General features: G+C 36.4%; 1 protein-coding gene across 2 annotated transcripts in view; it reads left to right on the top strand.

The window, feature by feature from the left end:
* The window catches only part of COL25A1 (collagen, type XXV, alpha 1), a 514,206-nt gene extending 500,370 nt beyond the window's left edge, over positions 1-13,836 (top strand). The window contains exons 35-38 of one of the 2 annotated variants that reach the window (XM_011989830.1): positions 383-436; positions 5,289-5,366; positions 7,180-7,218; positions 10,471-13,836. In XM_011989830.1, the coding sequence (XP_011845220.1) occupies positions 383-436; positions 5,289-5,366; positions 7,180-7,218; positions 10,471-10,473 (174 nt within the window). In that variant the 3' untranslated portion in view covers positions 10,474-13,836. Of the gene's footprint in view, positions 1-382; positions 732-5,288; positions 5,367-7,179; positions 7,219-10,470 lie in introns of those variants that run through there. The other variant, XM_011989831.1, reaches the window with a different exon arrangement.

Raw genomic sequence — 13,836 nt, 5'->3', positions numbered from 1 at the left:
ACATTTAACATTCACAACAGCTGTCTGGTGGATATCATTAACCCCATTTTACAGTCAAGGGACTAAAATGCAGAGAGGTAAGTGATTTGCCCAAATCTGCACAAATCAGTGAACTTCCAAGAATTCAAACTAGTATCCTGATATTCTTTCTACTCTCTATGTCTTAAAAGAAAAAGCAAGCAACCTGTTGTGTATAGATAATTGAGACATTAGAAAACTTACATTTCTAAGCACTGCTTTATTATCTCACCAGTCTTAAGACTGGTGAGCCACTTTGTGTTATATTTAAGTTCAGAAATGTAAAATCCTAAAATATTTGTTTCTAGATGATTTTGCCACTATTACACCAATAGATCTTTTTGGTTTGCTTTTTATCTTACAGGGCTTCCCTGGTCCACGGGGTGAGAAGGGCGATCTAGGAGAAAAGGGAGAAAAGGTAACCTCTCCATCCCAGCATATACCTTGTTTGATTCTTCTCCTGCTGTCTGCTTTGCTGTTCAGCTTGTGTGATTCCATTTGACACTTAATCTTTTTCCATCCTGTGCTCCAAAAACATACTGATGCCTGATTTAAGGAATCAGGTCTTCAGAGAGGAATGAAGAAGGCTGTGCTGCCAGAGTAAGGGCACTGCCTGGCATAGAAGAAAAAATTATTATCCCCAGATATTCAAGCTACAGTTTTTCAACCACCTGACACCAATTTATTGAAAAGTAAAGGATTTTTGAAAAAAATTATTTTAAAAAGTAAAATTAAATGGCACAAATCTGCAATGGTATTTGGCAGAGCTCATTGAACCCTGCAAAGCCAGCATCTCACTTGTCTTCACTACTTCCCAGTAGAGAAATGGAGATATGTTTTGTACCTTGATATTTTTTATTTGAAAATGGAGGAGAAGCAGTGTGACTGATAAACTACAGTAAGTTCACTACGCAGGACTAGGACTTGCCACTTTCAGGTTCAGAGCAACAGGGATTTTTAAAACGGAGATATTGGTGTATTTTATGAGGTTGATTTTGAAGTTCTATCTCTGAATCAGCAGCTCCATGGTCTTTAGGAGCCAATATCAGGCAATATGGTTTTGTGACTTGAGAAGAAAAGTTTGGATTATGGATTTTAAAAGCCATTTTTTCCTTTCTTCTCCTTTGTTCTTTTCTCCTCCCTTCCCTCCTTTCCTCTCCTCTGTTTCTTTTCTCTCCTTCCCTCCCTCCGTCCATCCTTCTCTCTCTCTCTCTCTTCCCCCACCACTCCTTTCTCAGTATTTTGCTTGGGTCTTTTACCTGGTAGTAGATCTAAGGAGAATTTTTAACGTTGGACACAACAAAAGAAGCCATCAAAAACTCAATCCCTCAATAGAATAGTGAAAATCTTAAAGTGGCTGAAACTATATTTCACAGTACAAATTTAAACCTGTTATATTTCTCAGGTTAATTTGTCCCTGCTCTCTTTAACCCTATCAAGTCTCTTGGACAGTGACCTTCATAGCTGTTGACAAGCAAGGCTAAATGAGAGTTGTCAAAGAAAGAAGATTATTAAGCTTGTGGTGTAAGTTTTAGGCCTTAAGCATTGCTTAGACTCTCCCCCTACCCGTTGGTAAGACAGCCCGCGTAAGTGGTTATCTGAAAGCCCCGTCATCATCACCAGTATCATCACATTTACTGAGCATTATGTGCTTTCCCAAGGGCTTTACATATGATAAGTCTTTTAATCCTCATAACAACCCCCGAAGTTGGCATTATTTTCCCCACTTCACAAACAAGAAAACTGAGGTATAAAAAATTCTTTTATTCTGAATTATAAATTCTGACTATAAAATATATGTGTTTTGAGATAAATTGTGCATATAAGCTTTCAGCCCAAGATGAGTGTGTTTTAAAGATGATATGTGGCTGGGTGCAGTGGTTCATGCCTATAATCCCAGTGCTTTGAGAGTCCAAGGTAGGAGAACTGCTTAAGGCATAGAGTTTAACACTAGCCTGGGCAACCCATCTCTAGTGAGACTCCCAGCTCTACTAAAAAATAAAAAAATATGGTGGGGCATGGTGGTGTGTACCTGTAGTCCCAGCTACTCCAGAAGCTGAGGTGGGAAGATCACTTGAACTCAAGAGTTTGAGGCTGTAGTGAGCTATGCTCACACCACTGTACTTTAGCCTGGGTGACAGAACAAAACTCTGGCTCTAAAAAAACTCAAAAACATATATATATATATATATATGCATTTTATATTTACCTAATGGGTTATATGAGTCTAAAATCTTAATCACGCAAAAACATATTACTGCTGGGCGCGGTGGCTCACTCCTGTAATCCCAACACTTTAGGAGGCTGAGACGGGTGGATCACTTGAGGTCAGGAGTTTGAGACCAGCCTGGCTAACATGACGAAACCCTGTCTCTACTGAAAATACAAAAATTAGCTGGGGGTGGTGGTGGGTGCCTATAATCCCAGCTAGTTGGGAGGCTGAGGCAGGAGAATCGCTTGAACCCCGGAGGCGGAGGTTGCAGTGAGCCAAGATCACGCCATTGCACTCCAGCCTGGGCAACAAGAGTGAGACCCTGTCTCAAAAAAAAAAAAAAAAAATACCATTAGGAGGATACTCATGTTTACGAGAAAGAAATTACCAGCATTACAGCATAGGAAAGCATAAAAGCTGGAAACTTGATCCTCAGAATAATGTTAATCACCCATACAAAATATTTCCATGTTCAGCTTCCATGATTAGAAGTTTTAAATTTACAAAAATTGATTCTAAATGAGAATAATTCATGTATATAATTATTTGACATGGGAAATAAAAGTTATCAAGAACTCTCATGTACTCATACCCACAATGACATGGTTTTGTATTGCATGGGGAATCAGTACATATTACAAAACAATGCTGACTAATAATAACATTGGCACGTTATTCTTCATACTGTAGTGTTTCTTTTCTGTAAAGCTTGAGGCTCACTAAAATATTACTGAAAAATGATTCCTATAGTCTGGCACAGTAACATTCATATGACAACATTTTTCTGTTGAGTGGTTAATCTGAGTTGATTTACCAATCAAATAATGAATTGAATTCCAAAGTAATAATACCCAACACACCGGTCTCAGACACACCTATGTGAAGAAGAGTCCACTGCCCTCTGGGAGGGAAGAGCTCACCCAAATGAGTTTACATCAGTTTTATCTCATGGTACTGAAGTGATTTATTAAGGAAGGATGTTGATCCATCTTGAGTGAGTGACCAACTTACTTCTGAATGTTCCTCCCATCTTACTTCCTATCACAACTGCTCTCATTTCACCCTGGCTTCTGGGGTCATCATTGTCTTTGATCATAATCAACTAAGCCACAGAGAATGTCTCTTTGCCCCATATTCAAGAAATCCAAGTGTTTTTGATTCTGAGCCTTCTGATGCAATCTTTTTGGCACACAGGAGATAAATGAAGAGCTTTTGCTCATGCTGTCAGAATGAATGTATTAATTTGAATGCACATCTCATATATTTCTGTTATGTGTATCTCTTTTCACTTTCAATATTCATGTTGCTTTGCTTCAGAGATTATTCAGTTTTATTGTAACTCCCATCCTGATTGCAGAATGAATACATTTTTTTAAGTATGTATTGTATAGCATTTTGAATTCTGCACGGCGCTAACTCCCTGTCTATAAATATGCAGAGATATTGATGTTAATATAAAACAGCTGAGGTGCATTCCTTCCTTCTCCTCCTTTTGCCTCCTTTCCTTAATTCCTCTGGCCCTATGATCCATGCAGATTTCCCACAACCTTTACCTTGATTCCTAAATACTAATTTCCATATCTACATTCCCACTATGTAATTATCCTGCCTACCTCATTTTACTGAGTCCAAGCTGCTTTTCCTCTCCTGAACAGATTTTTTTTTTTTTTTTTGGCTTTTGTCACATTATGAGTAAGCTGGAAACTCATTTACCATTGTAAATACATGGCATGAGATCAGTAAGAGAGTGAATTAAAGAAGATCCCTAGGTTTATAAATAAGTCGGTTTCTCCAGTTGGCATTGCTGCAAACTATTAGCACTTTTAACATTTGTTACCTGACTTAATAAGGAAAGTATTTGCTTTTGGTTTCTTTTAAAAAAATGTTTTGCTGTAACAAAAGGATATAAAAAATATTAAAAGAAATAGCATATTTTAAGACATTGAGTATTTTTGAATGAGAGTTACACAAGTAATATCAATCATAAAGTTGGATACATTTCAAAGAACTAGACACTGTTAACATTCTTTCCTTTTCCTCTGGTTCAATGCAGCTTTCATCTGTTACAGGATTAGAAAAAAGAAAGGTGACAGGTATTGAAAATTGAGTGAAGTATCCATTATTTCCCTGAACTTCATCTGCCACTGGCTGGCTTCAATGCTTTTGGTACCTGTCATCCTCACAGGATCTGTGACTCAGACACCTAATTCATGACTGTGACATTGTGGTCTAAGTTAGCACTTCTGATGTATCAGCTTTTAAGCCTCCTTCTGTCTTGTTGAGTATCTTAAATAAAATCCCACATGCCCCTGCCCAGAATCCATTGTCACTCTGGAAAGTATTAGCTTTTATAATATCATGCCTTACCTAAATCAGAAAACAGTGGTAAATGCCCTTCCAGAATTTTCTTACCTAAACCATCTTTTGAATTACCATTATTTCCCCCCAAATAAAATTTGTCTTTTATTTAAACCCTTGTATCCACAGGGGGAAAAGGGAAAGAAAGGCAAAAAGGGCCCTAAAGGGGAGAAAGGAGAACAGGGTGCTCCTGGATTAGATGCACCCTGCCCGTTGGTATGTCTGACTCCTGGAACTGTCTCCAGATGTTTGTGTGAGGGGATCAGATGGGAGAAGAGCAAGCTGGAGGGATCCGTAACAGGAGGGTTTCTGATTGGGGTCATTTAACACGGACTTCAAGATACCCAGAAACACTTATCATAGTTATCCTGATATGTTCCATATCTCATCTCTGGCCACTAGCTCTGCCTGGTTTCTTAACCCCCAAATATCACGGCACAACTGGAACCTGAATGTAAGATCCGAAAGGAACCGGCACTATTCCATACCCCTCCAAAGAGAGGCCACTGTTTTCAAACAAGCCCCTGTTGTAGGAATATGTCTCCCTCCATTTTACTTTGTCCAACTTCACTGGATGTTACTTTTCCCTTCAGAGTTGCTCCTCTCCCAGCCTTTTGTTGTTGTAGTTACTTCTTTCGCAGAATTTGTGCTTAAGTGATTTCTTGTGTTAGTAACATTATCAGTTAATCTTTACAAACAGGGATTCCGTGGCGTTAAGGGGGAAAAAGGGGAGCCAGGCCAGCCTGGCCTGGATGGGCTGGATGCCCCTTGCCAATTGGTACAGTATTTCTCTTTCCTACCACCCTGCATGCAGTTCCTTTATTACATGTTCATCTCTATCAGTGTAAAGTGGTGCTTTCTGGGCAAGCTTTACATGATAAACACACTACATGCATGTGCATGAACAGGCTCCTTCTGCCACTCTGCAGAGTCAGAGGGCAAGCACGTGTTTCTATCAATGAATGCAAATTAATCTCCTGATGTTGTTCTCACAACTGACATGACCACCTTTTTTGTGTTCTTTGGAATATTAATTTTTTCCATAAATATTTAAAGATTACAGTAAAATTATATGAAAATATTTGATGCAAAGACACTGCTGGACCATAGCTTTTGGTTTTCCACCTAAGTTTGACTTTTTTTCTTTTTCTCTAAAACAAATAAAGGTATTTCTGCCTTTTTCGCTATATTTCTATCAGGCTGTAAATAAGGCCCAACCTACGGAATTCAGCTTCTGTTGTCAAGTGTTAACCAATTCAAGAGAATGCTTTAAGAGACCAGAGAGAAGAGGACCAAACTTCTCTGAGCTTCTAAAGATGATAAGAGTCTGCAGCCCCAACCCTCTTCTTTGTCACATAACCTTTTCAATTTAATGGTCTCTCCTTTTGAAACTCACTTTCCTAAAGTAGACCAAACTCCCTTATCTCCATTGGCATGAACTCAAAATCCTCCTGATACTAAAATCTAAAATTCTGCTGGTTGAACCTTCTCCTTGTACCAATCTGGCATTACCAGTTTTTCCCAAATATTTTATGAAGCTTTTCAAAAGTGTTCTTTTTTTTACATTTAAAATGAAAGTATATTCATATTTTCTGAGGTATAAATAAAAATTTTTATGTTTGCATTGATGGTTATACTGGTCTGCATGTTCTTATATTATTCTTCAGGTATAAGCATGATTCTTTAAAGATAAATTTATATTTCTCTTTAAGAGATTGTATTTATATTTTTAAAAATTAAGCAGTCAGTGATTATAGTTAGAAAATCTCAATATGAAGTTCCTAGTTCTTTGTTTGCTTGGTATTGATGATAAATCATATTTTATGATCATTTTGTCGGGGGAAAAGTAGAAGCATGCCCTCTTGATGTACCAACTCTTCCTGCTTTATTTGTATCATTTGTATCTGAAGAATGCATACACTTTAAAATACATTTTGCCACACTTAGGAACCTCTTATTTTATTCAGAATTTGTTAACTTCTGAATAATTTAAATAGAGAAATCGATGAATGTTCTAGATAATATTTTATCATAAAAATATAGATAGGCTGCTTGTCTTCTAATTCAATTGAGTATGTTCTACTGTATTTACTTTCAATATAGAAAAGTGAAAAATACTGGCATGTGAAGAGCTACAAACTTCAGATAGAAATGGTTTATCATTGATTATTCATCATTATCATGAATTCAGCCATAGTCTAATAGTGACCAGGAAGATAAGTTATTTCGGTTTACTTAATAGAGATACCAGCGAGACCTGTTTTAATGAAATTAAGAGTATAGATTTATTATCTAAAAATATAGATATGAATAGAGCACTATGCTTTGTAAATTGCTTTTTCAAAATTAGGCACAACATTTTCTATACTTTATGTGTTTTCAAAATGTGTACTCACTCTGGAAAACATTTGAATTTTCTTTATTTTACCTAACACTGGGTAATATATTGGGAGTTGCTAATTAGTAAAAGATGCCCATGACCAAAGCCACTAATGGGTAGAAATTTATTTTTAAGCCTCTGAGCATGTGAATTATGAAGTTTAATCACACTTACGGAGCCTGAGGAATTCTTTTTCTTCTCTTTAAAACAGGGGCCAGATGGCTTACCCATGCCTGGCTGTTGGCAAAAGGTAGGCTTTACTGAATAATTTCTCAAAAGAAGCACTCTCCCTTTCTCTTAACCTGGACTAGCCCTTTCCATTCAGAACAGACCTTTGGATGTGACATTGCGAAGAGTTGTTTGGATATTAAAAAGCAAAAGATTTCATCTCCAGAATATCTTTTAATCAGTATATTTACTGCTGATTTCTTCCTAAACTGATCAGCTAACGCAATTCTTAGCAAACATTGCAATTTGGAACCTTCCCTATCTAATCCTTTCTTTGGAATGGAAAGGGGCAGTGCACCCTGATAACGTTTTACTTGTCTCTCAAAATCTTTGTCTTCCTAATGTTTAAACCTATTCTCAATTGTGATTCTTCTTCTATTTATACTTACTTACACAGACAAACATGCTAATACATGGTAGAACCCTGTCAATATAGTCACAGAGCTGAGAAAGCAGAAAAATATAAGCATCATTTGTTTAATGATGTCTTGAGTTATGTAGGAGAAACTGAATTAAATTTAAGTGGTGTCCTTTATGAATCAGTTTATTCTAGCCTCTTCATATGACTGCCCATAGTCACTGTGTGTGTATTCAGTGAGGAATGGAGTTTATTTTTTACAGAGAACCTTCTATGTGCAAAGGCTGTATGATAAGCCTTTTCATATAGAGAATATCATTTCATTTAATCCATACAATGACCCCATAAAGTCTTATTACCCTTAGTGATGCAGATGAAGAAACAAATTCAGAGAGGTCAAGGACCTTCCAAGAGCACAGAACTAGTGTGTAACACAACTAGGAGAGGGAGAGAGAAACAATAGAAAGCAACAGTGAAACTGTAAGCAAGGAAGAGATCATCCGAATGAGCTGTGCTATTCAGAGAATACCAAACCTTTATGCAATAATGGTGAAGATCTAATTATAAAGGCTGTGCACATGCTACTGAAGGATAAAAGCATTCCAAGCATGTAAAAATGGGCTGAGAAAATGCACAAGATGCTTCAATCATTTTGAAATATTTTTCTCCAGCACCTTGTGGCTTCTTCAGTAATTTTGGACAGGCATGCCTCATTAGCAACATTACAGCAAAACTATGTAGCAATGCAGAAAGATGGGAAACCTGACTCTCTTAGTTGCATCTTACCTTAGCAACTCCGTGGTGAGAAAATCCTGAATAACTCACTCTCTTTCTTAATCAGTTTCACCTACTTGACCAGAGAAAGTAAAACCTCTCTCAGTAGCGTCATTTATTTAGTAGCTTCCCATACTCCGCTTTCAGCCTGTCAGATAATTAGCTTGATCACATACAGGGTCAAGTGGGTCTCATGAAAATGGACCTATCATCATATTCTTCTTCACCTGAGAAAACTATCCCTCCCCTATCATAACCCCCGTTCACAGAATTTTTAATACCATCTTGAGCTGGAATTACCACTTACTCTCTAACCTTTGCCCTGTAATCTAATAGTGTAATGATTTTTTAAACCAACCATTAGCACACTTCACATAGCGGAGATGCAGTAGGCTTGCTTTATCCAGCCTTCTGACACCACTCAGAACTTGGGTTCACAATCGTTTTTAGCCACCTCTGAATCGCTGCCTTTTTAAAGGGGTTTATACCCTTAAATGGCAACAAAGAACTCATCATCTTTTTGGTTCATGAAATGGCCAAAGCTGGTAGTAATATGAATACTATTAGAAAATCAGAAATTTTCCTTTTAAATACATATTTTTCCACAGAATAGACACTATATGCTACAGAAGATTAAAGATCTTATGAATCTAGCATCTTATATAAAGAATAAGAATTATGAAACTTTAGAATTGTTTACCACATCCACCCAACACACACAAATGCAAATCATTCTGATCAACCTCTCCCACCCATCCCCAGAAAGGAAAGAAACAATTAGAAAATGAAAACGTTCTCAAATTTCTTATGTGGTCAACTTAGCTGTGATATAAAATAGTCACATAAAAATTACTTTTAAAATTATATTTTTAAAATAAGGTCAGCGGATTGCTTTTAGTGAGTCCTATTTTGGGTGTTATCACCCTTTTGAACACTGCTGTGTTTATTAGGCTGTAGGGCACAGTGGCAAATGTTTACTTGACTTAAAATTCAAATTGTGGCAGTCATATAAATCACTGATTACCACCTCCTCTTGGTTATGCTCCTCTCAATGATTTATACATGCAAAACTATTTCATCTTTGTTTAAATTAGTTTTCTTTCTAGATATAGTTCTGTTTTCTAAATTTACCAACACAGGAAGAGTTAAGAGAGATAATTGAGGGTTTGGAAAAAGGAGTGCTTCCTATAGACACATTTTTTGGCATTGGCATGACAGGCAAGAATATTGAGTGAACTCCATCTCTGAAGATTAGAAAGCAGCCTCCAAAGCACACCTAGTAGAGCATCTATTTTCCTTGAATAGAGAAAAACAAATGTTGATAAATAAACTTAAAGATGACTCCATGCATTGTGGAGGGTGAATGAAGAGACCTCTGTTATTCTCCTTGTCTGTACATTCTACTTACTGATTTTTCTTTGAGTAAATGTCAAGGATGTCTCTAAGATTTGCTTTGTAAGTGTATATCTCAAAGACCTCTGTTCCTCAGACCTCTGACTTAATGCAGTTCTAGGAAAACCTTAGTAATTATGACTGCTATGAGAGACAGGTGAGAAACCAGAAATCTGTGGTGCCTTAGGTTACAATGGAACCTGTAATACAGATTGAAGGCCTGAGAGCAGGCAGGTCTACCTTGCATAACATTCACAGTGGGCAAGGCTTGCAAAAGGAAGGAGGAACCAAGAACTGAAGAATAGAGGATTAGAGTCAGGTGTTGGCGAAGTAAACAACATTATCGAGGTCAGTCCTCAGCCCTTTCCACAGTTGTATTGTAATGCTTGCAGAAGATTATGTAGCTTACAAATACAGAATTAAATTTAATTGTCATACATATGTGATAAACATCCTAATTTTCTGCTTTCCCAGAACAGTTACTGAGCAAAACACTTACCCTAAAATTCTCAGTGGCAAAGGAAAAATGTGGAATGAACCTCAGATGGAAATTGCCGTGACATCTTGGAGTTTAGAAAGTAATGTATAGCACACATATCAGATAATCAATTGGCTCATTGGTAGCCAGTCAGTTGGCTTATAGACTCTATTCAAGGTTCTACCAGTTTTCTTAAAATAAATATTGATTTAAAATTTTAATTCAAGACTACTAATTCCATGTATTTATCTTTTTGTTGTCTTTTTCTGCAGTGATGAATCTAACCTTTCAAGCATGAAGTTGTGTATATAATGGTCCTCTTTTAATATTTATAGTTGAAAACTGAATTGCAGATTTTACAAGTCTGAGATATGTTTACATAGGGCTGCTTCTTCCTGCTGGCAATAGTATACATGTCCATTTTTACTCCACTTACATCTGAAATTGGGCAATTTGTGAAATCAGTGAGAAACCTGCAAAAAATATAGATCAGTATCTCTTTATCTTATGTGAAGATACGTATTTATATGGACAAATCAGTGGTAGATAATGATTGATTGTACTAGCTATTTTCCTTCTTCGGGCTTGCTAATTGCATGGACAAAAAGTGCCATGAAATAGTTTACATGAAATGGTGACCAAATATGGGCTCAAAGCTATGAAAATGTACTATACTGACTGATTTGAGAGTTGATTATCACATTCCTATTCACCTTTCGTGTTGGCGTTGACTCATACCTACACTACCCATTGAAATTGACTAAAAAAGCATGACTGTGTGCCAAACCTGCTTGCTGTGCAACTTCAGATGCTAGCATGCTGATCACAAGTCCTTTGATTACATCTGAGCTTTTATTCCTTTTGTCATCTCAAGGGGGTTACACCATGGCTTATTGCCAAAAAGAGATAAGGTGGTGGAGAGCACACACACAATTTGTCTTGTATTTTGAGGGAGTTGCAGTCCTGACTGCAGATCTTCAGCTTCCAGTATTGTGGGCTCACGTGGCCACTTTGGTTGAAATACGAAGGGGTTGAGCCTGTTGCTGCCGCCAGTTTTCCTTGGGCTGCCCTTGGCAGTGAAGACACGGGAAGAGGACCGATTCAGCCTCCAGCACTGTCTCTCGTGTGACCAAGTAGGAAAGAGGTTTACAAATGCAAACATGCAGAACCAGACTTAAAAATATATATATAAATAAACTGAATTTCAGCAAGTGTTAATATGGGTGCTTTTAAAAATGACAGAGGCACAGCGCTTCTTTTGGAATAGGAGATTCTTGGAATGGGAGCCCTTTTCCCTGAGGAAACAGGGATGTGCATCCCACCAAAACTTGGGTTACTGAAGAAATAACATGTTCTGAGAAGGGATCAGCCAAAATCACCTTTCCTGATGATGTAGGAGAGCTTACTGGGACATCTGTGCCAAAGTTGTTGTGAGAGCTTTCCTTCCTCCAAAGATCCAACCCATGTCAAACATTTCCTACAAAGTTTGAGAAACAGAAAGGTATTTTTCATTCTTTTTAATGCTTTTTCCTTTTTCTTTCTTTAGTCCCAGGAATATTGAAAAAATATTCATTTCAGTTTTTGTCACATATGTTTTGAACAATTTTTTTAAGAAGACTTCAAATCATAATAATTTGGCTCCGATGGTCAAAATGACCTTTTACTAACTTCTCTCTTGTTTTGGATAATTGCATAGAGTATAAAATAAGCTCCACTTTCAGTCTAATCATTGTAAAGCATGAAAGTTACACATTTTTAAGTATGTTTTGACTTTCTTTACATGATGAATGTAACGTACATGGAGATTATCAGTTAATATAAAGCCAAGATTTTGTCACATTTGATAATATTAATTTCTGTTTTTATGGTTTTAAGTTTTGTCTATATTTAGATTTCTTTCTTTTTAACATTTCTAAATGTTTGTCTTATCCTCATATCCACAGACCAAATCTAAGATCTCAGAAAGCTGTGAAATATAGTTGCCATAAAGAGAGTATTTTTCATCTACTTGCTCAAACTTTACCTAAACGTATTAGACGGAACATTTATTTGCACAGTAAAGAGTTGGTAGCGTGTTTTGAAATGGCTTATTCTAAGTGGAAGTGTTACATTAAAAGAAACATTATCAATGAGGAGTAGGCACCCTTTCAGCCCATTAGAGAATTTAATTTCTCTCCTGACTCGATGCCGTCTTCTGGGAAGATTTCTAGTTTCACGCATAGGTGTCACCACCAGAAGGGAAATTAACTCATCACTGGCTTATAGTTAAGATATAACCATAAGACAAGAAACCTAAAATCCTCATGATCTCATTTATGTTATGTAACCAAATGACGGTCATACAAAATGGCATCTTCTTTTTTTTTCTATTAAATTTTTAAAGTTGAAAGATGTTTAAACTATTAGATCAGTCTAATTGGTAACATCTCTGGTAACATTCCACACCGCTAAGCCAGTTTAGCATTTTGAAAATAATGGAGGGCATTTTCTAACAATTTCTTGTATGGCATGGTGTTAGGATAAGGTATTGCTCAATGTCTGACACAATTTGTCTTAAATGGTTTGGAAAAATGAACTGAAGTGGGTGGAACGACATTCTCTTCAGGAAAACAAACTACAATGTCCAGTGGCTGTATTTTTTCCCTTCTATCTTTTTTTCTGCTTCTCTAGTAGAAAGAGGTGGATTGAGATGGATCACTATTTAAAACTTGCACAGCTTCAGGAGATGATACCTCTACATCAAAAGAAAAACACTTTATGTACAAAAAATTTGTTTTGAAATACAGCCCTTCAAAGAATACTGTTCTGTCCTGTGTGTATATTGAGTTTTTTCTCTATAACTGATTTCACAACATCGACTTATTTCATGATTAAATGAGGTTATAAACTTCCATTACATTTATTTCCTTGGGAAAAACAAAGGGATGACGATACTCCTTGTTCAGTGGAATTGCTAGGTCTTAACCATAATGGATAATCTTTAACTTTCGGTTACTACAATGTTTTCAAGCATCCATTTTGTCATCAATATAGAGAATTCTTAAATAATTTCTAAATGAATGAAAGAATTGTGTTTGTTGATATGTGTTGATAGATAATATACTTTCCTTAAAGATTTCTTTAATGTATGTTATTGGATAGAGGGTTGAGAAAATATACATGAAAGACACATTGGAAATAAGGCAAGGTCAGTTTCTATTTCCGATAAAACATTAAAAGATGGCAAATTGATATGTGTTTTAGATTTAAAATTGTTTTTCATGTATGTTGGTTGGTGCTAATGTATTTCTTTTCCTTTTTCTCTATGGACAATGCAACTACTATGGATAATTTTATTTCCCTGTTTAATAGCATTCCTAAATCATTAGTGTGTGATTTTATTTTTAAAGTTCATGAATTTGCTATAATTATGGTCCAATGACCAGGCTTTCTTAATGTAAAACAAAACAGTGTACCTATAGATGGATGATGTGTGTTTACTCGGATCATGGATCCTCCTCTTTCATAGTCATTTCATACATCATATGCCTTTATCTACTTTCATGTGTCTCATCTTTTTCATTCACTCATCTTTTAGTTTATATGATTTGATGAAACATGACAAAGCTAGCATTAGAGAAGTTTGCACACACCTTATA

The sequence above is a fragment of the Mandrillus leucophaeus genome, unplaced genomic scaffold (genome assembly GCF_000951045.1).
Source record: "Mandrillus leucophaeus isolate KB7577 unplaced genomic scaffold, Mleu.le_1.0 Scaffold364, whole genome shotgun sequence".
Taxonomy (NCBI): Eukaryota; Metazoa; Chordata; class Mammalia; order Primates; family Cercopithecidae; genus Mandrillus; species Mandrillus leucophaeus.
This window is presented reverse-complemented; position numbering and strand designations above follow the sequence as displayed.